The sequence below is a fragment of the Setaria viridis genome, chromosome 3 (assembly GCF_005286985.2).
Source record: "Setaria viridis chromosome 3, Setaria_viridis_v4.0, whole genome shotgun sequence".
NCBI classification, from domain to species: domain Eukaryota; kingdom Viridiplantae; phylum Streptophyta; class Magnoliopsida; order Poales; family Poaceae; genus Setaria; species Setaria viridis.
Genome location: NC_048265.2, coordinates 31,761,052 through 31,787,228, shown reverse-complemented (window position 1 = coordinate 31,787,228; position 26,177 = coordinate 31,761,052). Strand labels below are relative to the sequence as shown.

General features: G+C 46.4%; 1 protein-coding gene and 1 long non-coding RNA gene across 3 annotated transcripts; one reads left to right on the top strand and one right to left on the bottom strand.

Moving 5' to 3' along the window:
• Positions 1-413: 413 nt before the first annotated feature.
• LOC140222387 (uncharacterized) lies at positions 414-24,239 on the bottom strand. Of its 2 annotated transcripts, none has more exons than XR_011897841.1 (6): positions 19,238-24,239; positions 19,014-19,119; positions 17,494-18,313; positions 17,179-17,384; positions 2,922-3,803; positions 414-2,795 (listed from the first exon to the last, which is right to left on the bottom strand). It is a non-coding gene; the product is annotated as an uncharacterized lncRNA (long non-coding RNA). The 2 variants fall into 2 exon arrangements; XR_011897842.1 differs by having other exon boundaries at positions 17,179-17,288.
• LOC117849214 (isoflavone reductase homolog) lies at positions 9,358-17,196 on the top strand. Its single transcript, XM_072292836.1, is given in 4 exon segments — positions 9,358-9,687; positions 9,796-10,036; positions 16,399-16,656; positions 16,886-17,196. Coding segments are annotated over 4 exon segments (966 nt in total). The 3' UTR covers positions 17,023-17,196.
• Positions 24,240-26,177: the final 1,938 nt, after the last annotated feature.

The following is a 26,177-nucleotide window of genomic DNA, read 5'->3' as shown; positions in this document are numbered from 1 at the left end:
TTGAGAGGGCTAGAGGCCCTATTTGATATATATATTATTTGGTATGCATGCATTTTCCCAGGATGAGGTCCGTAAGGCGACAATTAGTGGTCCCTGTTTAGACCCTAGTGTATCCGTGGATGGACCTAGGGAATGATGCTAGAGATAGATGTCGGCGGGTATGGATCTCGTAGGACAGTTGATGTCAACCCGTGGGGTTGAATCCCAATCTTTCGATGATACAAGGGGGATAACTCAATTTGGGGATGGAGATAACGATCACGGCCTGACTACAACCATCCAAGGATCCTGCACCTTAGCAACCGATACACCACCTCCAATGGTCATCGTGATCTTGTGGAGCACCTTCAACCAAACCACTAGGGTAATTCTTGCAAGCAATCAAGAAACAAGTAAGAACAAGAAGAACAAGCAACTCAATTGCAAATATGGAGATAAAAGCAAATCTAAAATCACAAAGATGGGATTCTGAATCAAGTAGAACAGATGGTCTAGTCGACACACACGTCTACAATGAAGTAGCAATGGCTACACTCTCAACAAAATAAAATCCAATCTGTTTGTGGTGGCTATGGTGGTATATGAGAGGGTAGAGTACAACCAGGATGTGGTTGGGTTGTCCCACAACCCTAGGATGCATCCCTAATGGATCCAACTTGATACACGACCCATTGGGCCAAAATAAGGCGACCCAACACCTTGGACAGAAAAATCTCTTGGTAGTAATTTGATCATTGCGACCGCCTCATAATATATATAGATATGAGTCTAGATCCATATAAAAATGTACTTCATAAGGATTCCATGAAGTACTTGAATGTCCAAAACAGAGTCAAGATGAAGTCGTGGTGGCTGTTGCAAGTTGGCGCAGTGCTGCAGTCCGAATCCAGCCCCAAAACATGTTGGATTTGATCTCTTCCTTTCCTTGCGCCAAAAGTGACGTGGTGGCCATGTAGAGGAAATTGGGAATACTTGGACTTGGCCCTTAATCAACTTTTTTGGTCCTCCATGCCTTCCATGTGTGCTTCACTCTTTTTGCTCCACATATGTATTTCTAAAAATGACAATGAACACACATCATGGTGCAGCATCAATTCATCAAATGTATCAAATACAATCATGACAAAGAATTGTTTCACCTTTGAATTAAAAGTTTCCAATGTGGTTATATATGAGCAAGTGATGTCCTTAACATTCTCCCCTTCTTAGCTGCAAGTCATCCTCGACTTGCTCCAACGACATTCAAAGGTGCTTGCTTTGATGTTGGAACATGGAGCGACGGCTATGCTGCACGACTACAACCAGTAATGCTCCCCTTCTTTGGGCTGACCCAGTTGCATAAGGGAAAAACTTGGAAAACTTTGCAGGATATTATTTGTGTTGTTGCAGCCCGCTATTTGATGATGGTATTGTAGTCCAAAAGGATATTTCAGATTAGAGCAAATATAAACTTTATGCACCAAATATTCTCCTTTGCTGTTATATTTGCCAATTGCATGAAGCGAACAGTGATTAAAACTTGGCAAACCATAATTGAATTTAAGTTTCTCTTTTAGATAATTTAGATTACAAAGAATTTCAAATTCAATATAACCTAATGTGTTAAAATAGGATAGCAGTTTCAGCTCTTCCTTCTTGCTAGAAAGGCAATGAACATGTGTAGAAACGACATGTACATCTTTCAAACAGATTTAACATGTTCATGCTTAAGTCATGTTTGTGGTATACAAGAAACATTTTTAAATAACTCCTTGTCATTATGAGAAAAGTGTTTTGTTCGTGGCAACGCATACTCAGCAGGAAGTTGCACTAAAACCCGTGCGAGGCTAGCATCAGTAGTGGGCAACTGTAGAGTATTATAACCATACTCACAAGGAGTATTTTCAGCATCGAATGTGTTTCTTTGCTCGCTCTCCTCTGACATGGTAGGTGCTGCACAATCATTCTTTTCGCAATTTAGCAACGGCTATAGTTGCTCAATTTGCTCAATGCACTCAATGGAATTGTTCCCATCCTCCTGCAAAATGTCATGGACAACAAGAGGAACAAGAGAGTGCTCTATCTCTACTTGTGGTGATGAAATCAGAGAAGACATATCACACGACTCTTCGTTGTCACAAGGTACAGCAAGCAAATCACATTGCAACATATGCAAATCAGCAGCAAATTCCACTATCTTGTGCTCTTGATTAGGATGTGTAGTGGAGGAAAAAACATTACCATGGGTCACATTATTCTTGCAAGTATTCTTAGATAATAAAATCTAGTTTTCAGCTTTTTGAGCAAACAAAAATAAGATAGAGAGGTGGTTATAAGTTTTAGAAATCAACATGGTTTGAATTTTAGAATTGAGCCCTCTCAAAAACCTACTCATTATTTCTTTCTTGCACTTGTCTAAACCACCAAACATGGCACAAATCTTAAAGACGTGATGGTATTCTTTCACAGTCCTACTACCTTGCTTCAAGTTGTCTAATTTTGCAAGCAAATAATCAGCATATATACAGGAATGAATGCATCTCTAAAAATAAATTTGAAGTCTTCCCAAGATTCTAGAACTTTGTTGTGCCTACAAATATTTTTCCAATCTAGCAAAGCATATTCAGTCAAAATATTAGAGGCAATATAAACCTTTTGTTTCTCATACAGGTCATGCTCATCAAATTCATTATCTACTTTTAGCTCCCAATCAATGTAAGCTTTAGGATCAAACTTACCATCATATAACAACAAGTGTTGAATGACATCCTGAATATGAGAGTCTAGTTTCAACTGCTCAAAAATCTCCATATCACCTGCCATGATTAGTAGAAAATAAGAAATACAAAAATAATATGTATCCACCTGTCAACTACTAGGATGTGTCAGTTGTTATTCTCTCAAACTCAACTTGTTTAAAACAAGCCCTTACAAGTTCTTACCAAGGCAAACAGGAGGTGATGGCAACCAACAAGTCTGCAACCTTGGAGTGAAGTGTATCAGTGCTACAACAACAAAAATCTGTCAAGCTGTTGTCGAATATGTGGAGTTCTAGGTGGGCTGAAGCAAGGAAAAATACTAGCACCACGTTAGTCAGAAAAGCAAGCTGAGTAATTGTTCAATGGCGGTATTGTGCTGGTCCTAGGCTAGACCGTACTAGAGACGCGAGCCTGGACACAGAGAAAGTCACAAAGCACCATCAAAATAAAAGAGGAACAAAAGGAACAACCCTATTTTTTTTCATTGTTTCTATTTTTTCTTTTCCTTTCCTTTTTTTCCTTCTTTTTTTCTTTTTTTTACACAATTGCAGCAGCAACAACTAGCTCACGAAAAAATGAACCAAATTAGAATCTTAATAGATATGAAATCAACAAACAGCAGCGGCAACAGTGGAGCGACCAAAACGTGACAAGAACTCAAAACTCTAAAATACTAGACACTAAGACTAGTAACTCAACACAACCGATGCAACCGAAGACTCAACAAGCCCTAACTAAGCAGCACTAGTAAAAGACTCAAAGAGTCTTTAGGATTAAGGAAAACTAATCTACTAATTTTTTGGTTTTTTTTTACTGTAGGAGATTAAAAACACCAAAGAACTGGAAGTCTCTCACCGATCAAACTTACTCTAATACCAACTGATGTGAACTCGTGAGGTTGAATCCTGATCTTTTGATGAGAGAAGGGGGATAACTTTATTTGGGGATGGAGATGATGTTTGCATCCTAACTACAACCATCCAAGGATGCTAGCAACCGATACACCACCTCCAATGATCGTCGTGATCTTCTGGAGCACATTCAACCAAACCACTAGGGTAATTCCTGCAAGCAATCAAGAAACAAGCAACTCAATTGCAAATATGAAGATAAAAATAAATCTGAAATCACAAAGTTGGGATTCTGAATCGAGTAGAACGGATGGTCTAGTCGACACACGCGTGTACAAGGAAGTAGCAATGGCCAAACTTTCAACAAATAGAACCCAATCTATTTGTGGCAGCTATGGTGGTATATGATAGGGTAGAGGACGACCAGGATATGGTGGGGGTCACCCATAACCCTAGGATGTGTCCCTAATGGACCCAACTTGATACACGGCCCATAGGGCCGAAATAAGATGATGCAACACCTTGGACAGAAAAAAGCTCTTAGTAGTAATTTGATTATTGCGGCCGCCTCAGAATAGATATGGGCATGAGTCTAGATCCATATGAAAATATACTTCATAAGGATTCTATGAAGTACTTGAACATCCAAAATGGAGTCCAGATGAAGTCATGGCGGCCGTCGCAAGTTGGTGCAGTGCTGCAGTCCGAATCCAGCCCTAAAACATGTTGGATTTGATCTCTTCCTTTCCTTGGGCCAAAAGTGACGTGGTGGCTTGGTGGAGGACGTTGGGAATACTTGGACTTGGACCCAATCAACTTCTTTGGTCCTCCATGCCTTCCATGTGTGTTTAACACTCTTTTTGATCCACGTATGTGTTTCTAAAAATGACAATAAACACACATCATGGTGCAGCATGAATTCATCAAATGTATCAAATACAATCATGATAAAAAATCATTTCACCTTTGAATTAAAAGTTGCCAATGTGGTTATATCCGAGCAGGTGATGTTCTCATCAATAGTACCGCCTAGTGCAAAGGTATGAGCTAGCCCAACGTATGGGAAAAGTGTACACCTCTACGCAGAGTATAACCTATTCGAATAGCCGAAGCTCACGGTCATGAGCTTACTAAGTCAAAGCCCCCATGATTAAACTTTTGGAAAATCTTGGAAAAGGGAATAGCTTTTGGAAATGATGTAGGAAAGTTGTTGGAATGGATTCCAGAATAAAACTTGGGGACAGGTAGGGGAGGTAGGTTTTCCCCATCCAGGACCACCACTCTTATTATATAAAATAATGGATTTGCAAAAGAGTTTTTTCAAAACCCTCACCTTATAATCCACCTTGCATATGTGAGATGCTTTAGGTATAGGATTTAACCTTCAACCTCTACTCCTTGTCCACCTCACAAATTGCATGTAATTATTTAGTAAATGTTGGGATTTGCTGAGTACCAACCATAAGTGTACTCAACCTTACTTTCATTATACAGGTTAGAAATTCTGGTTCTACGCACCGTTACGTAAGAATGAAAACCATTTTCATTAATATTATACGTCTTTTATTATTTTGATGCAAAACTGTGATGAGAATTGTATAAGCTACTGATCCAGGTAATCAGTGGAATTTCTTGAAAGAGGTCCCTACAATTAGTCCAGGTCTAGTCCTCCTATTCCCTATGTCAAATATGGACCAAAACTCGTGAAACTTCATTATTTAAATAAAAATATACATATATTTGGTGCATGCTCCTTTATTTCATAGAATTTGACTGTTAGAATTGAAGTGTAATGACCATCAATTCACTTGAAGAAAAATGTACAAGGAAACAACATCTTTCTTTCTCACTTTGTAAGACTAATATAGCACTAATCACTCTCTAAACATGTGCTAATTGCCTTAGATGCCAACTTAGCACTTTTAAAGCATGAATGTGCGTTAATTGTATTCGGGACTCCCTTTGACTTTAGCATACTGCAACAACTTCAAATGCATGATTAGAGCAGCTATAAATAGCATAAACACCACAGGTAGCTGGTAAAAGTAACAAGCATAAGATGATCTAACGATTGTTGGTGGCAATTAGCACACCAGTTTGAACCGCAAGCGCACGAATCAGTTGTAGCTCTACCCTCAGATTATTCCCCAAAGATTTATCAATTTGTGGAACTTATAATGCAATAACTATTTCAACTAGCATTGTCAACATGATTTAAGTTTATAAATGATTGAGATCTAATCTAGCATATACTGAAAGATAGCAGATATGAGCAAGAGGTAACCAATCTAGAGCAACCTAGACTATGCATATGCTGTAATTCTGAGCAAGATAGTAAAGCAAGACAGATGTGATTCTCATTCATAGCCTCCTCTTTAAATCTACACCTCCAGTAAGACTACCGAAAATCCCTACCGTACACAAAAGCAGACCCTGTCACGATCCCCTTATTGTCGTAGACAGTTTAAGGGCACAGACATAAAGAACATGTCATACTCATTGGTAGATCAGACATGCAAATCTAGTCACCATGACCCATAAACAGCCCAGAAAATCTATGATTGATTATAGATTGAAAACAAGCAAACCCGATAAACATGAAATCATGAAAGGAGGCACTTCTATTGCTAAAGAATCAGAACACATCTATTACTTCACCATGAATGATTGTTCATCACTAGATCTCCACTGGTATCCTACCTTGATCGATTGATCCTGGCTCCAGAACTCCAACATGGATCTTTCTCACGGGGTTACCACATCGGTAAGGGTTTAGCCTAAGCTAATCCACTAGACAACTGCACAATCCTCGGCTCTCATGAATGGTGTCCCTCGGGCTCCTCTAATTCTCTTTTTGCATGGTGATGAATGTGTTGAATGATGCTCATGGCTATAGAGAATGGGGGTATTTATAGTCTGAAGAGGCCGTGGCTCACATGGGAAGTAGAGAGGGCACAGGAATGTCCTAGGTCGATTGGCCTAGCCCTTCCTTTTGGCCTCTTACACCTCCCTTCATTCCCAAGTCTTCTCTAGAACAATTGAACAGTAGATATTCCATACATAGTACATGAACTTTTTATGTTTTGGCATACATCCATAGAACAATTGAACAGTAAATATTTCATTTTGATTGTCACAAAATACTTAGAAAAACAATACTACAGAAACTACAAAAGAAAAAAAGGAAAATGGAGAAGAAAATAAATGAAAGAAAGGGCCAAACCTGCTTCATGTTTGAATTTCTGGGCCACCATGGAGTGATGGGCCGCATGACTCATGCACAGGTCGGCATGCAAGCCACCGCCCAGCAGTAGCGCAGCAGTAACAGCGCCGCGGAAATTTAGGATATGATTGGTTTGTAGATGTGCTCAGCCTTGGCTTGTATCCCAGAGCCTATCCCTCACGGGCCTGGCTTAGCTCATGCAAGATATCATTGATTGGTTGCCTAGCTTCAACCAGCCTAGCTCACTAGAGCTATTGTTTGGTTACCTGTGCCGATAGCTTTTTGGTAGCTTCTTTGCCTACCAGGTGCACGCGCTATCCATCCACAGAACCTAGCTATGGGGAAACGATCGATTTTTTTTATCCCCGGATGCAGGCTGGGCAAGCGTTTTGCATGCCGTGGGCCTGGCCCAACCCCAATCAAGACAGTTTTGCATCCCGTGAGCATGATCTTGCCAAATTCAGTTAACCAATCAGCCACTTAGCCCCAGCCCCGGCCACCTCGCCAGGGATCACTAGTGGGTGCACAGCCAGGTGCCTGCCTCGTCCAACAGTTGAGCACTAAGCTTAGTAGAGAAATGGCGCCTAAAAAGCAGACCAAGTGGTAAGGTACGGTATTGCATACGGTAGCATTGACTCGGGTTTGGTGCTATAGTCTTACTGATAATCGGGAAGATTCCGTGATAAAAACGAATCCTCGAGTAGAAATGGTGAAAATATTGTTTACGTACCTGATCTTGGGCGCCTTTCACCGTTTCCTTACCGATTTCGCATTTTTGCCCGACGAAATTAGAAGCGGTCGGGAGAAACAGGAAATGACGGATGCTTCTCACCATTTTCCTGACTGATTTTGGATTTTCCCGTGGTTCCGAAAAAAGGGAAAGGTCGCCGGTCGCCTGATTAGTCCGGTAATACTATTGAAATCGTGATTCTTCATTGTAGCACACCGCAATGACATAATATTCATTGTGTGTTTTATGGGCTTGAAACTCTTGCAAGTTTCATTATGATAGATAACTAAGTCTAGTGGATTTAGTGGGATGAAACTCTCATATGATCTCTTAAGGTGGTCAAGGTAGCAAAATCTTTGATGTGTTATAGGATTTAATGCCCACACCTTTTCTCCTATCGTCAACGCAACTCCAGTGCCTCTGCCTCCCTGACTGCTTAACTCATCCCATACCATATGTTTTATCATGGGTTTAAAAAAAATATGTTTGATCACGCGTTTTGGTCGCATCGCATAAATAGCTTCCACCTCAAGATATGAAAAAAGAAATACAGTTCATAACAAGAAAATGGACCTGGCCACTTGCCAAAGGAAAAAAGTTAAATCGCGCGGAGTCACGCTGGTGACCGAACAAGCGACCTTATGCGCGCATGCTGGACTGCCGTGCCCATGTGTTTATTTCTTTTGTTTTCATTTTAAACATCATATCTTTTCTCTCAATTATCCATTTCCGATAAGATCTATAAAACTATATCCATAATACATATATTTCCGAAATAATTTTTATGTACTAGCAACTTATGTGGAATGTGTGGTAGCTAGTTCTATATTAAGTGACAAATTATGTACATAAATTGCTACAAAAATATTTTTACCTGGTATTGTCACTTATCTTATGTATCTACATAAATTCTCACATTTGCCTTTACATATATTGATATATTTTTCCTGTATTAAGTTGTTCCATTGTCTCTGCATAAGTTGCAATAACATAGAAAGCGACATACCTTTTCTAGATATAAACACATACTAATTAGTTGAGGCAAATTCTTCTGCAAAAGTAGTGATGCTATTAAACATATAAGTTTTTACACTGCAAAACATAAGGTACAACATATCTTTATACAAATTTCTACTAAACAAACAAGATAACTTGCTAGTTCTAAACATACATTGTAAGGTGTTATACTGTTTGAATATAAGTTACTGCATGAATACAATATAAGTTGACAGTTGCACAAAAATAGTTTCAAAACATATTGAATATGGATCTTATTTTGTAGACCATGTCACAAGAAATACGATGGTGCAAACGAATTTAAAAATAGATGTTTGATGGAAGAATAATGCTCATTTGAAGAGAATGCAACCAATTTAACTCGCTGACATCAGTGATGATTTCACGTATATAGCGATATCCCTGCATGCAAGTCTTCCTGTAGTGCCTCTACCATGATTACATCGTGTTTGCTTACTGTAGCGTCCAGAAGAGCGGTCGCACACACCGCTCGCGCGCGATAGCGTGGTCCCTTGCAAAAAGATGGAAAAGGAAGTTTGATCTACCACATCACACGAAAGAAGTGCAATTTATGCAACTCGCAGGGAAAAAAGTGCAAAAGCCACTTGCTCATGAAATGAAGCAATAAGCCGAACACTTTTTTTTCTATGAAACAAATATCTTTGCTGTCCACGTCAGGCCTGCCAAAGTGCCAAAAATTGAACACAAATGGACGTTTAGCCTGCTGCGTTGCAATCCGCAGAAAACCGAAGCCAAATCAAACAATCGCGGAACCAAGAACGAAGGCTCCTTCCGGCGATGGAGAAGAGCAAGGTTCTAGTCGTGGGCGGCACGGGCTTCGTCGGCAGGCGGATCGTCGCGGCGAGCCTAGCGCTGGGCTACCCGACGTTCGTCCTGATGCGGCCGGAGATCAGCCTCGACGTCGACAAGGTCCAGGCGCTGCTGTCCTTCAAGGCCCAGGGCGCGCGCCTCGTGGAGGCGTCGCTCGACGACCGCGCCAGGCTCGTCGCCGCCGTGAGGCAGGTGGACGTGGTCGTGTCGGCCTTGTCCGGGACACACCACCGCAGCCAGACCGTCCTGCTGCAGCACAAGCTCATCGAGGCGATCAAGGAGGACGGGAACATCAAGGTTATTCACCACCACCTCTCCTTTTTTTGACTCCTAACGTCATAGAAACAGAGGAAATTGGTGACCTGCAGGCAGTGAACAATAAGCATAGTGAAATTGTGGATGCAGCGTTTCATACCGTCGGAATTCGGCATGGACCCATCGAGAATGGGGCATGCTCTTGAACCAGGAAGGGTTATATTCGAAGAGAAGATGGAGCTACGGAGGGCAATAGAAGCGGCCAAAATTCCCCACACCTACATTTTTGCCAATTGCTTTGCCGCATACTTTTGTCCAAACCTCGCTCAAATGGGTACTCTTCTGCCTCCCAAGGACAAGGTTCGTGTATATGGAGATGGCAATGTCAAAGGTAAACCAATATACTTCTTCAATTCCAAATTACGTCCCTAGGTCATTTTAGTATTTCTAAATTTATAATTTTTACTAGGCAAAATAGCTAAGATTGTCCCTAAACTTTCCACAATGGGTTAAGTTCATCCTTGAACTTTCAAAAGGGTCAATATAGCTTTCATTTTTTGTCAAACACGTCCCTACACTGATGTTGCACTACATAGTGGCATGAGACGAAAGTGCAATGTCCGTTGTACCTTTGGTACCAGGAGCTTCTTATGCTTCTCATCTTCCTCTCGGTGGCCCTGATGGCTGACCTCTCCGAGCTGCTCCGCTAGCCACTACCGTTGTCCCGACCGTTGACACCCCCGCGCCACAGCCAGAGGAGCCAGAGATGCGAGGAGTAAAAGAAAAAAGAAAAATCCTGATATGTAGGTTCCACATGACATTATGCAAGAGCTAAGTGTAGAATAGACATTTCACATTTGTCTCATGCCACCATGTAGCGCCACATCAGCACAAGAATGGGTTAGACAGAAAAAAGTTGAGGGACTATATTGACCCATTTGAAAGTTCAAGAACGAACTTGACCCCTTGTGCAAAGTTCGGGGATGATTTTGGCTATTTTGCCTTTTTACTGTATACATAGATATAGTATATATCTAGACGAATAGCAAAAGCTATGAATTTAGAAGTATTAAAACAACCTACAATTTGGGACGGATGGAGTAGTTTCTTATGAATCTGGTATTGATTAATTTGGGATGGAGGGAGTAGTTTCGACACAACGATATGTTTTTTAGTTGCCCACTTCTAACTACTAGAGGGTAAATCTTATCTATTGGGCTAACCCTAGTGGGTAGCTATATAGCAGTCATACATGGGCCTTATTGGGCCATAATACACACATACTCCAACACTCCCCCGCAGTCTGAACTACCGACGCAGCGGAGTTGCAGACTGGACATGAAAAGAAGGACACACACACAAGCCCCCCCACAGACGCAACTAGCCACATGTGATGTTGAGGCTGGAGCGAAACTCGGTGAAGGCAGGTGACGGGAGGCCCTTGGTGAAGATGTCAGCAAACTGAGAGGTGGTCGGGACGTGGAGGACCCGAACATCGGCGACCCGATCCCGGATGAAGTGAAGGTCAATCTCCACATGCTTGGTCCGTTGGTGCTGAACAGGGTTGGTGGAGAGGTACACCGCACTGACGTTGTCGCGGTAGACAAGAGTGCTCCGGGAAGAAGGGGTGTGGAGCTCGGCAAGGAGCTGCCGAAGCCATGATGCCTCGGCCACGCCGTTAGCGACAGCGCGGTACTCCGCCTCGGCACTGGAGCGGGAGACCACCGGCTGACGCTTGGACGACCAGGACACCAGGTTGCCGCCCAAAAAGACGGCGTAGCCGGAGGTAGAGCGCCGAGTGTCCGGACACCCGGCCCAGTCAACGTCGGTGTAGACAACGAGCTTAGTGGAGGGAGACCTGTGAAGGAGGAGGCCGTAGTCCACAGAGCCCCGGAGGTAACGGAGTAGGCGCTTGAGAGCAGTGAGATGGGGCTCCCTGGGATCATGCATGTGGAGGCAAATCTGCTGAACCGCATAAGTGATATCCGGTCTAGTGAAAGTGAGGTACTGAAGGGCCCCAGCCAGACTCCGGTACGCAGTAGCATCTGTCACAGGAGTGCCGTCGGCCTCTGACAACTTGGCCTGAGTGTCAACTGGAGTGGAGCAGGGCTTGCAGTCAGTCATCCCAGCTCGCTCCAGGATATCAAGAGTATACTGCCGCTGGTGAAGAAAGAGGCCAGCCGGACGAGGCTCGACGGTGACCCCAAGAAAGTGATGGAGCACTCCCAGATCCTTCATAGCAAACTCCTGCTGAAGTGAGGTGATGATCCGCCGTAGGAGGGACGGACTTGAGGCAGTGAGGACAATGTCATCAACATAGAGCAGCAGGTAAGCAGTCTCAGCACCATGGTGATAGATAAACAGTGAAGTATCGGACTTGGCCTCCACAAAACCCAGCGTCAGTAGGTAGGCAGCAAACCGCGAATACCAAGCTCGAGGGGCTTGCTTGAGGCCATAAAGTGACTTGTTGAGCCGGCAGACCATATCAGGCCGAGAAGAGTCAACAAAACCCGCTGGCTGGCTGCAGTAAACAGTCTCAGTCAGAGTGCCGTGCAGGAAGGCGTTCTTGACGTCGAGCTGATGCACGGGCCAGGAGCGGGAGAGAGCCAGTGAGAGAACAGTCCGGACGGTAGCTGGCTTGACCACCGGACTGAACGTCTCGTCGTAGTCGACACCAAGGCGCTGAGTGAAACCCTGGAGAACCCAGCGAGCCTTGTACCGCTCGAGGGTACCATCAGCCCGCCGCTTGTGTGTCCAGATCCACTTGCCGGTGACGACGTTGGAGCCAGGCGGACGGGGCACCAGATCCCAAGTCTGGTTGGCGAGGAGCGCCGCATACTCCTCTTCCATCGCGCGGCGCCAGTGAGGGTCTGACAGGGCACCGCGGACGGAGGAGGGTACAGGAGAAACCTGCGGCGCGCCGGGCATCGCTGAAAGAGCCCGAGGCTGCAGGGTACCAGCCGCAAGTCGCGTCACCATGGGGTGAACGTGACGCGGGTGCCGGTGTAGGAGAGGCGGATGGTACACCGACGGCGCGACACGGGCAGTCGGGGCCGGCGGAGGTGGTGGTGGTGTAGGTGTCGCCGGCGGAGAAGAGTCCACCGGCGATGACCGAGGCGGTGACGACGTTGGCGTGGCCGGCTGCTGGTCCAGGGGAGCCGGCCGCGCCCGGCGCTGGTAGACGCGCACGGGCTGCGCGAACCGGACAGCAGGTGCTGCGGGCGGTACCTCCGGGCCCGCGCAGGGCGAAGGGGTAGAGGCAGCACCCGAGGCTGGCGCCGTCGGACCCGCACTGGGCGCAGGGTCAGGGACAGCACCGGTGGACGCTGAGCCCGGTGAAAACCACGGCGGAGCAGTACCTGCAGGACACAACGGCAGCGGTGGCTGGTCCACCGGGTCAGTAGGAAACAGGAAGGAGAGATCAGGGTCGGAGGTGGACGGAGGTGGGGAAGTGGTGGAGTAAGGGAAGACGGACTCGTCAAACACCACGTGGCGAGAGATGAGGACCCGCCGAGAGGAGAGGTCAAAGCAACGGTACCCCTTGTGATCCGGGGAGTACCCGAGGAAGACGCACTGAGTCGAACGGGGAGCCAGCTTATGAGGAGCGGTGGCAGTGGTGTTAGGATAACATGCACACCCGAAGACCCGAAGGTGATCGTAGCAGGGGGGTACCAAAAAGAGCGTGGTGTGGAGTGGGAGCGGGGCAGGCAACGGAAGGTAGTCGGTTAAGGAGATAGGTGGAGGTGTGAAGACTCTCAGCCCAGAAGAGGGCAGGGAGAGAAGACTGGAACAGAAGAGAGCGCATGGTGTCGTTCGTGGTACGAATCATGCGTTCAGCCTTACCGTTCTGGGAGGAGGTATAGGGACATGACATGCGGAGGTGCACGCCGTGAGAGAGGAAGAAGGCACGGGAGGTGGTGTTATCAAACTCGCGGTCGTTGTCACATTGGACGGCCTTGATGGTGAGGCCGAACTGAGTGGACACCCAAGCGAAGAAGTGGAGAAGCGTGGGGAAAGCATCAGACTTGGCACGCAAGGGAAAAGTCCAAGAATAATGAGAGAAATCATCAACCACAACAAGATAGTACTTATAGCCAGAAATGCTCAGAACAGGCGATGTTCATAGGTCGCAATGTACAAGATCAAACACATGGGTCGCATGTGAAGAGGAGGTAGGAAAAGGAAGGCGAACATGACGGCCCAGTTGGCACGCCTGACACATGTGCTCATCATGTGCCCTAGTACATGGTATGTCGGAACTACGACTAAGCTGTGTCAGGACATCACGGCCAGGATGACCAAGACGCCGGTGCCATGTAGTGGAAGAAGTTGTGGTGGCAAAAGCAGCTGAAGAAGCGGAGGGCGAAGCGGAAGAAGTGGACGCAGGAAACCGGAGGGAGTAAAGGGGCCCGGTGCTGTCACATCGGAGAAGAGGTCGCCGGGTAGCCAAATCCTTCACAGTAAGACCAGAGGAGTCAAATTCAACAGAACAGGAATTGTCAGTGGTAAAACGGCGAATAGAAAGAAGGTTGTGAACCATGGAGGGAGCAACAAGAACATCAGAAACCCGAAAAGAACCGGGAGTGTGAGCGGTACCCACGGAGGTGACAGGAAGACAAGAGCCATTTGCGACCATGATGGACGAAGGGTGGGACGAAGAAGGAGGGTGAACGGAAGAGAGTATACTAGGGTCGGGTGTAGTATGGAAAGTGGCACCCGAGTCGGCGATCCAGTCCTGACCGACTGGAGGAGTCAGGGCCATGGTGTCGAAAGAGCGTACCAAAGCTGTCGGGTCCCACCCGACAGGCCCAGGCGAAGCCTCGGGAGGTGGAGCCCACGGCGACGTAAACGGAGCAGCCGGGACAGCGCCAGCGAGCATGGCGGTCGGTGGACGAGGCTCGCCTCCGGTGACCTGGAAGGGCCACATAGAGATGCGCCCTGACCATGGGTTGGCAAAGGACGGCCAGGGAGAGCCCCGTGGAGGCGTCGGTGTGCCCGCCGGTGTGCCCCCACCGCGCCCCCCACCACGCCCCCCACCGCGGCGACGGCGGCCGCCACGACCCCCCCCCCCACCCCAGCTCGGCCCAGGAGGAGGAGGACCAAGAAGGAACGACGGTGGTGAAGCGAAGGGTCGTGGCGGTGGAGTCACAGCAAGAGCGGTCGAGGAAGACACGGAGCCCGGTGCAGGAAGGGACCCAAGCTGGATGCCCTGAGTAAGCTCCTCCATGACAAGGTCATCACGGACCTGCAAGAAGGTGGGGAAGGGCCGCTGCCAGGTGATCCAGGTGCGGAGGTGGGCGTAGCGCTCGTTGAGGCCGCGAAGAATGTTGAGAACCAAGATCCGGTCCTCCACGGCCCAGCCAAGGTCACCGAGGGAGTCCGCCATGGTCTTCATCTTCCGGCAGAACTCGCCAACGGAGAGGTCGCCCTGGACGAAGGTGCGGAAGCTCGCATCGAGACGAAGGGCCCGGGCTTCGGCGTTGCCCAGGAACTGGCCCTCAAGCACCAGCCAGGCCCGGCGGGCGGTGGTGTCGGGGGTGCCGCGGACGAGGTCGTGGAGGTCGAGGGAGATGGTCCCCAAGATCCACGACATGACGATGCTGTCGAGGCGCACCCACGCAGCTGTCCGGGCCGCAGGGAAGGTGTCGGTGAGGACATGGTCGTCAAGGGCGTAGCAGCGGAGAATGAGCAGCACCATGTCCTGCCAACGAGCGTAGGAGGTCGACTCAGGGTCGAGGACGACGGAGACCAAGCTCTTGATGTTCTGAACGCCCCCGGCCTGGTAGTGTAGCTGCGCGACGAGTGGATCGGCCGGGTCGGTCCAGGCTACCACAGGCGGACGGGGAGCACCGGAACCCGAGGAGGTGGCAGTGCTGTCGTGGGACACCGGGTGGGCGAGGAGCTGCTCCGCCTCGGCGATCTGACGGGCCAAGACGTCGGCCGCATCACGCTCGCGCTCCCAGGTCAGGGCTGCTGCGCGCAGGTGTGCCTGACCCTCGACAGCAGCAGCCCGGGCGGCGACGAGGGCCGCAGCGAGAGTCACCTCGGGAGGTCCTGCTGCGTGGAGGGGCAGAGGTGGCAGAGGAGGCGGTGCGGGGAAGGGGAGGCGAGCGTGCCCCCCCCTGCGCCCACTGGAACTCCAGGGGCAGCAGGAGCAGAGCCGCCTCCTGGAAAACCAGGGCCGCCCCCTGGTTTTCCAGGGGCACCCACTGGAAAAGCAGGGGTTCTCGCTAGAAAACCAGGGGCAGAGCCGCCCGTGGCCTGGTGGAGGGCGGCGGCGGCGGCGGCGGGATCCCCACCCGCACGCCCGCCCGCGCCCGCGCGGCGAGCCGCAGCGGCGGCGGCAGCGGCGGCGGCGGCGGCGGCGGCGGGATCCGCGCCGTCCAGAGCCCCGTCAGCGGCGGCGGCGGCGGCGACGGGGCCTGCGCCGGGGGGCCCGGCGACGGCAGCCAGTGCCGCAGCCGCCGGAGGCCGGCCCGAGGCGATTTGCGCCCAAGAGGAAGGAAGAGATGGGAAGGAGGAGAGAGGAGGGGGAAGGGGTTCGCCGGCCATGGCGCCGACGGCCGGCGGCGGCGGCGGCGGCGGCCAGGTACCAGAAACCCTAACCTAGGCTGATACCATACTAGAGGGTAAATCTTATCTATTAGGCTAACCCTAGTGGGTAGCTATATAGCAGTCATACATGGGCCTTATTGGGCCATAATACACACATACTCCAACACTAACTATATATAGTCCTAATATGCTGTGCAGTAATATTTGTGGATGAAGATGATGTGGCAACTTATACAATCAAATCCCTTGATGACCCTCGCACCTTGAACAAGACAATTTACCTAAGACCACCAGAAAACATCCTCACTCAAAATGAGCTGATCGCGAAATGGGAAAAGCTCTCTGGAAATGTCATCGAGAAAATTTACATTCCGGTTGATGAGTGGCTTCAATGAAAGGTAAGAAATAAATATGTGTGTTTCAAGTCATCATCAAGGATGAAGCATCTAATTTGCAGTAACATAAAAAAATGGTACAAGGATCACATCAAATGACCAAATTAAGGATTATTGAGTGAGAAATTAAGGTATAAGGGTATTATATTCCAGTTGCAAAATAGAGTCGTCTAAACACATAATAACCCTCCAAACACATACTAGCCTAGTTTGGTTCCTTTTCTTTAAGATGGGTACCAGATATCACTTTACAAGGCTAAGCTGGATATAAGCTTATAGCTATGATGTAGCACCGCCACTTTATCATATTTTCTATGAAGGTTGCCTGACAAATTTTGACATTGGGGAGGACGGAGCAGAAGCTACTCTTCTGTACCCGGAGGTTGAGTACACCCGCATGGATGAATATATGAAAAGATATCTGTAATTTGTAAAGTTTTCTGTGACCTATCTGATCATATAAGAAATTCAAAAACCATGGGCACCATGGCTGGAAATATATGGTGTTAGTGTTACATCCTGCAATATGACATAATACTCCAACATGTAATCAAGCTCTCCAGAATGGGATATAGACACTTACAATCAATATGGTGGGTAGTTCTTGTCCTGCATTCCAAAACTTAACCTACATTTTGAACGTAGAAGTCCAAATATGTACCTTGCTTATGGATATTGGTCCTGCATCATGCCCTGACACATACCACTACAAGTTGTAACAATGAAGTTGCTGATGGAATTGCAATATGGGCATGCAGTCGAACTAGGGCCTTAGGGCAGATTTCATAGCTGAACAGGAAATATAGAAACAAATCACTCATGACGTACACCGTTGAAACCTAATTTGAAGGGTCACACAAGTTACATGGCTCGGGAGCTGGAATAGTATTGACCTCACCTCAGGACGACGGCCGACCAATCGCAATATGCTATAGTACAATTGTTGTTTCCTCTAACTGATAATACTGCATAATGGTCTCCGGGTAGCATAATCACTAAGATTCAGTCAACTGTTTGCAAAGGGTGTACAACTGATTTGCAAAAAGATGTAAATCAAGTAGCAAATAAGTACAATACCTATTATTAGACTTGCAATAAGATGTGAATGATGGCATCATGTTTGATCAGATAACTTGATTGCACACATAGCTTCAACCTAGATAACAAAGAAATGCAATTCTCACATGAAAATGAACCCAGCCATTAGACAAAGAAAATGGAAAGGTCATTCAGTCGACCGTGTTACGTCATAGCATGGAAACACAGTGCTGCCATTGCTATGCCCCAATAATAAAGGTGCTGACCACATGAGGCCTCGGTGATCATGCAGCAACACAGCAATTGGACTCCTGCAACCACTGAAAAATGAAGCAGAATTTACCTCCCCCCTGAGCCACAGAAATACATCTTGCAGAGATGGAGAAGTGCAGAGTTCTAGTCGTGGACGGCACGGGCTTCATCAGGAGACAGGTCATGACGGCAAACCTGGTTCAGGACCACCCAGCCTACATCCTGATGTGACCGGAGATCAGACTTGATATTAGACAAGCTCCAAAGGCTGCTGTTCTTCAATGCACAGGGAGCCCAGCTCATGGAGGTGTCGCGGGACAACCACACGAGCCTTGTCATCACCATGAGGCAAAGTGGACACAATCGTGTCAACCTTGTCCAGGAGCACAACCTCCTGCAGCTCAAGCTTATGGAGGCAATCAAGAAAGCTGGAAATGTAAGGGTTCTGTTAGTTGACCAAAAAATGTAATTCTCCATAAAAAAGTAGAAGAAAATTAAGTTAGCACAAGTTTACACTAATGAGCTTTGCAAGCTTGGACATAAAGTTAATACAAGTTTACAAGCAAATTTGGCTATATGAAACGTATCCAAGATTTTGATCACTTGCTTCTTGAAAGGACAAATTGGTGTACTGCATTTAACTATTTTCCTCGAAACTCTTGCTGAAGTATTGCATTTCAACTGGGCCCTAAGGTGATTAGAAGGAAAAAACATACTTTTTCTGAAAAATTTACTTTGGAATACCTCATTCTAAGCATCAAGTAAAGAGCAAATTGCCTCTTCATAACTCATAGTGCTGCTATAGTATTCTGATGAAAAATATGATACATGGAAGTCATGTTGGTTGGTTTGTTGTATCTTTGGAGAGGTGAAACAAAATAATTAGCGCATAACGCCTTCCAGTCTACATTTCCAACTGTATGTAATAAAATCAGACAAATAATGACTTCAAAAACAAATTTCTTTTTTTTTCTTATGCAGAACCTTCAGTTACAACTGTACTGGTAATATGGTTAATGACATATCTACAGAATCTGATGAAGTACTACTGACATCATTGTGCCATACAAACAGAGAAATGCGAACAAATATATGAACATGGTTTATACAAAATAAATTGATCTATACCTGACAGAGCATGCGCCTTAGCATGGATCAGTGCAAATAATAATTTTGGACGCAGAGCTTCATAGCATCCGAATTTGGTACAGGTCCAGCATCAATGGAGCATGCTCTTGAAACAGGAAGGACTATGTTACAAAATCAGATGGTGATTGGAAGGGCAATGGAAGAAGCAAGCATTCCCCACACATATTTTTGCAAATTGCTTTGCTTGCTACTATTGTGCTTACCTTTGTCAAATGTGCACCCTTTTCCCATCCAAAGAGAAATTTTGTGTATATGGAGCTGCCACCAATGTCAAAGGTGAACATCAAAGTTTATGTCTTCTTTTTTTTTTCTCGAACATGCAGGAGAGCTGCGTATCTTTGTATTAAGAGGAAAGAGTGGTCCAAATACAATGCACCACATCACCTTGGACCATAGTGAGGTGTGCAGGATTCAAAAAAAGAACTTAACTGAAAAAAAAACACAGATAGCAAGGCCTGACCAAAAAATAAAAAACTACCACCTCTAAACCTCAATTCTTCTTAGATCCAGGGCTGATAACCCTCTGGTTCCAGCCAATTGCCAGAGGTGGGATTCGTCCCTGAAAGCCTGAAGAGCTCCCTGAAGGTTTGGATCAGAGCCATCGAAAACACAAGCATTGCGGTGTTTACAGATAATCCAAGCTCCAAGCATGACCTGGGAGTTAAAGCCCTTTTTATGCTGCTTCTGAACTTTTCTCAGGGATTTTCACCACCATTCAGCAAAGGACCTGATCCTTCGGCTAGGCACCAGGCTGGACAAATTCAGTGGCTGCAGAATCTCAAACCAGAATTGCCGAGCAAAAACACAAGAAGTAAGAATATGTTGAACTGTCTCACCCTCTTGATCACAAAGAGGGCACTGCTCTGGGTGAGGGAGCCCTCTGTTTTCCAATCGGTCTGCTGTCCAACAACGGTTTCGGATACCCAACCAAATGAACATTCTGCAATTACCAGGTGCCCAAGATTTCCAAATTTGCTTCCGTGGTTCAAAGGTGATGGAGCCAACAAAGAAGGACCTGTAAGCCGATCTGGTGGAGAACTCTCCAGAGGCTTCAAACTTCCAATGGTGCAGATCATCAGCATGGTTCAGCACTATGGATGCTAATGCGTCCCAAAGCTGTAGATATTCTGTTAGACCAACATGGCCAAGCGCTCCTCTAATGTTTGCTACCCAAGCATGACCAAGTAGGGCTTGGGCCACCGTTCTTGTTTTTCTCAATCTCGGAGGGATGCTCTTGTGAACTTCAGGTGCCAAGTCTTCTAGTGAACAACCATGGAGCCAGCGACCAGACCAAAACAAAGTGTTTGCTCCATTCCCTAGAGAAGATACTACTGAGATGGCGAACATGGCAAGGTTGTTAGAATGGACCGGAAGCTCCAGCCCAGCCCAAGGCCTATCTGGCCTAGTCTTTTCAAACCAAAGCCATCGCATCTGAAGCGCCTAACCCATGATTTCCAGGTTGTGAATTCCCAGCTCTCCAAGATCAATTGGCCTCATGACCTTCTCCCAAGCCACCAGACAGCAGCCACCATTTACCTCCTTCCTTCCTTTCCACAAAAAACCCCTTCTGATTTTGTCTATTGCTCTGATGAACCACTTAGGGACTTTGATGGCGACCAGTAAATATAAGGGGATGGCAGTGAGTACAAAACGCGCCAGCACCGCACGCCCTGACATGTTCATGAGAGGCTTTCCAACCAGGGAGCCTATCTGCAACTTTCTCAATCCAAGCCATCAAATCACATCTTCTTAGCTTATTGTTGGAAATGGGTAACCCCATGTATGTGCAGGGAAATGATGTGGTCGTGCACTGTAAAGTTTTGTTCACGATATTGATAATCTCACCTTCGCACTGAATAGGGATCACACAGCTTTTGCTCAGGTTGGTCTGCAGTCCTGATGCTTCTCCAAAGACAGAGAACAAGTCCTTTGTGAGTTTATTCTTCTTAACTTCTAAGTTTTTATTTATTTTTTTTATCGAACACGCAGGAGAGCTGCATATCTTTATATTAAGAGAGAAAGAAGGGGAAAGATCCCCGTACAAAGCAGTCTCATTTCCTCACAAAGGAGGAAATAAGGCTGCTGCAACCCCCCACAGACCTAAACAAGAAACTCTCCCTTGACCATCCCCTTGACCCTGAAATAAATCCTGAATTTTTTTTAGCACCGGCAAGGCCCCAAAGCCTCGACTTTTCTTTAAGAACTGATGTGCTGCTTGCAAAGAAGGGGCTGCCCCATCAAAAACTCCCTTGTTTCTGGTGATTCCATAGCATCCAAGCTCCTAGTATAACCGTGCTATTAAATCCTTTTCTTTGAGCTTTGCCTACTTTTTTATATGATTTCCTCCACCAATCAGCAAAGCTCTTTTCATTCCTTCTTGGTACTATACTCTCTAGGCCAAGAGGAGCTAGCAGATTATACCACCATTGATGAGCAAAAACACAGTTGGTAAGAATGTGCCACACCATCTCTTCCTCTTGATCACACAAAACACACTGATCAGGGTGTGGGAGTCCTCTCCTTGCTAACCTGTCTGCAGTCCAGCACTTGTTCCAAATAGCCAGCCATAAAAACATTTTGCACTTAGGAGGAGCCCAAGATTTCCAGAGCCTGCGCCAAGGTTCAAAGGTTATGGCACCATTGAAGAAGGCCCTGTAAGTGGATTTGGAGGAAAAAACTCCATTCCTCTCATGTCTCCATATATGTTTATCAGTGTCCTGGACCAAGGTGAAATACTCTAATAAATCCCAGATTTGAAGATATTGGACCAGCCCTTCCAAACAGAGGCTTCCTTGTATGTCCCTTACCCAAGTTCTGTTATCAAGAGCTTGTGCAACTGTCCTGCTAGACATACACCTCTGTGAGATACAAGAGACCACTGCTGGAGCTAAAACAGACAGAGAACACCCATGTAACCATCTATCCGACCAGAAGAGAGAATTAGTTCCATTGCCAACTTGTGTGGTAACTGAAATGCAGAACATGGCTTTGGTTTGAGGGTGAACTGGGATTTTAGCCCTGCCCAAGGTTGATCTGAAGAGGTTTTTTCTATCCACAACCATCTCATTTGTAAGGCCCAGCTCATGATCTGTGTAATCAAAGCCATTATTTGTAAGCCCAGTTTTTTATTTGAGAGGTGTTATTTTCTAATCTGTGCCTGATTTTTTTTTCTTTTGCTGATTCTAAGTTTCTAACTGGGGTTGATTACAGGGTTTTACTAGTTGCCATTACAGAACTACAACCACTAATACGTCAACTAAATGTAACAACAAACAGAAAACGTTGAAAATGTTTCTTTGTGTAAATTTCTATCATACATTAGGAAGTTATTTGTTTCAAATAATTTTGTTTAGTTCTTTACCTCTAAAATTAAAGATTAGTTATCACAGTGTATATATAAACCGGATCACACAATGTGTTCAGTTCCTTTTCATCTTTAGATTATTTTTGGCTAAAATACTGAATCTTAAAAGAAAAACTCTATTTAAAAGAAAGAAATTATAATGTATTAGGACCAGATGTAGTTAATAAAAAATTAGATCAACTATTAAAAGTTACTAAGAACAGAAAATGACTCTCTTGCAATCATTCACTTCTGACCATTAGCTCTATGCAGCGATATTTGTTGGTGAACTGGATGTGGGAACTGGGAACATACACAATCAAGGCCACCGATGATCCTTCAGCATTCAACGAGACAGTATATCCTTGACCATAGGAAAACATCCTTACTCAAAATGAGCTTATTCTGGCAAAAGATATCACGAAAAGTTCTTGGGAAATATCCATTATTGCTGTGTGCTGACAAATTAGTGGCTTTAACGAAAGGTAATGTTCTCAAATACAAACTCATGTGGAATAATGATGACACTTTTTTATTTGTAAATAAAAAATGGGATTAGGAGAACTATTTTGTGGTGTTTTATTTTTTAAATATTAATTTAGAAAGGGCTCCAAGTCAATAGCCAAGGGATCATGATTGAATTGATATCAAAAGACAACACAAATTTTACCTTCAAAGTAAAATGAAATAAAATGTATGCATGGGTAGGTCCTCAGTTGCCCGCGCTTGCAACTGAAACTCAAAATTTCCAATAAGTTGACTTAACATGTATACATGGGTAGGTCCTCAGTTGCCCGCGCTTGCAACTGAAACTCAAAATTTCAAATAAGTTGACTTAGTAAAGCAGCCTTATGTACAAAACACCAGATCATTAATCAACAAAAATATTATAATGCACAAATGATCTCTAAATTTAAAGTTGACTATAAAAATTGCATCAGATCAATGCACCAAATATACCATATCATATATGGATACACATTGACAGACTTTCACATAGGTTCTTCCACAAAGACTGTTCTATGTAGCAGTTTCAAAGCCTATTCAAGTCACCCAAACAAATGGCGTAAAGCTTAACTCTTACTGAAATTCTAGGCAACTTAATTCTTGGAAGCACATATAATAGGGAAACAGTGTTTAACTTTAAGGCTTCACCACAATTTCATTGAGCAAGCTTTGCTAGCAGTAGACAAATACTAAGACTAATGGTATTACATTCTACAAACTAAAACGAACAAAAATTAGATTCAAATAGCAAAAAGTAACCATTCAGCAAACCCCTTGATCCTAGCTAGCTCGCATCCTCCATGAATTTTTGACAGAACGGTTTCAAACATGCACACCAACGCATGGGCTAGCTACAATTTTTCAGGGCCCACTTCAATAAGCACAGCACCACAATCTCTGTTCATGTAAAAGGCACGAACCTCGCCCTACCGGATAATGAGATTCATGGATCTGCTGGCCCGCCTGCTTGACGGAAGCGGTGCTCCCGCGCGCCTGGACGAGCGACCTGCCGGTGGGGTCAGCGGCCGCGGTGGCGCGTGAAGGACATAGAGCTCGGGCACAAATGGCGGAGCAGGGGCGGGGTGATGAGGGGGAGAAAAGGACCGACGACAGGGAGACGGCTGCGCGGTCGCGGCGCTATGGGAAGGCGACACAGATTGAGAAGGCGCAGAGGTCCCGAGGTGGGGAGGATTCGGGAGGGGATGGAGGAAGGGGGAGCCAGGAGATCCGGAGCAGCGCCGAGCCAGCGAGAACGGCGGGGTTGCGAAAGAAAGAAAAAGTTACCCGTGTTTGGTATGGGCGGATGTTCCACTTAAAACTTATGCAATTCGGTGGAGTTGGAGCGGTCTCATAAAAATATTTGGGTGAGGAGGATTCCCAGCTCTCCAAAAGAGGAGTTTAAAGGTGAATTGTCATTCTTGCTCCCATATCATAGTTCCACCTGTCATCCTCTTATTCCCCCGTCTTCTTCCTCAGGTCGCCAAGCAGCTCGCATGACAGGACCTCCTCGCGCCACCTTTAGACCTCGACCGAGCTAGCACAGGGGTGTGGCCCGTGGGACGGGTTTGCTAGTGTTGCTGGATGGGAGCCGGCGGCACGGTTGGGTGGCAGCGCGGCGAGATCGGCATGGCGGCGTGGTGGGATGCGGCGGGGCAGAGAGGATGGGCCGGCGGTCGGCGGGGGTGGACGGCGGCGAGGATCGGCGGCCGGCAGCGAGGGTCGGGTGGCCGGTGTCGGGGATAGATCCCCAATACCCACAACGAAGGAAGAAGTCGGACTCATAATAGGATTCCCCTGTAATCCAACTAGGACTAGTCCCGTGTATTCCTATTAAGACGCCTCCTTGTAATCCGACTAATACTCTTGCCCCTAGAGTATATAAAGGAGGGCAGGGTACCAATGACTCACCGATGACTTCTCCGACTATGTCGCGGTGCTCGTCGATGACTTCTTCGACTACGTTGCGGCACTCACCAACGACTACTCCGACTACGTCGTGACGCTCGCCGACGACTACTTCACGAGGGCGCTCGACAACCCGCCATCGACAACGTCAACCTCCCGTCTTGACTAGAAAACTAGTCAAGGGCAGGTTCTATGTGATCAACAATTAGTCGGAATCGACTCTGACTAGTTGGCTTCATCAACAATCGACAAGATTGATCCGCCACCTCGCCAATGACTACTCCAACGAACGACTCACCGGCGACTACTCCGACTACGTCGCAACGCTCGCCGACGACTACTTCGACTACTCGTCTCGGCTACCTACTAGTCGAGGATGACTACCTCGACGGGTGACTCGCCGACGACTACTCTGACTATGTCATGACGCTCGCCGACGACTACTTCGACTCCTCGTCACGACTAGAAAATTAGTCAAGACGAACTTCATACGGCCGACAGCTAGTCGGAATTGACTCTAACTAGTCGGCTTCATCCACAACTGTCACGACTTCATCAATGACCGCCACAGCTTCATCGACAATCGTTCACGAATCAAGCTAAGTCACTTTTCTAATTATTTTCCGGCTTGTTTTCCGCATGTGCGCAATACGCACTTTACTTGCTGGAAACTCTTGCGCACAAACATGCGCTCTACTCGCTGGAAACTCTTGCACACAAACACGCGCTCTACTCACTGGACGACAGCTAACTCTTGTGCACAACACGCGCTCTACTCGCCGGAGGGCAGCAAACTCTTTCGCGCAATCATGCAATCTTTTCGTCGCAATGTCGACTACTCATTTTTGTCCTCTTAAGGTCACTACTCTTCTAAAGCAGAACACGCCTTAACTCGTGAAAGCCTTGGGTGCACCTGTGATGCCAAATGCAGCACACATACACGAGACCAAGCTCTCAGCTATGCACACAGCAGTGCCCATACGCGTACACGAGACAAAGCTCTCACACACGCAGCGGCTACGGCTAAATGGGGACTGAGAGCCTAAAACATAACAGGCTAACTACTTGGGAAGCGTATGACTGAAACAAGAGCATGACACAATATTTATATTGATCACTGAATAAATTTTAGCAGCTTCAATATCCTACAAAAATGCTACATAATATATGCATCTTTTCTTTCAGATTAGGCTTTGGCGACGATGCTCCAGGATGCTAAGCGTACATCCAAAAGCGCAGACTAGTTCCCGAACTCAAGGGCTAAGCACCAATCACTACTCAGAGTATCTCCAAAATGACTCGGCTACCTTCCAAGCTCGGGGGCTGAACGCCGCAAAACTACTCGACATGGCTCCTACGGCTCACCTGGTGCATAAGCTCGGGGACTT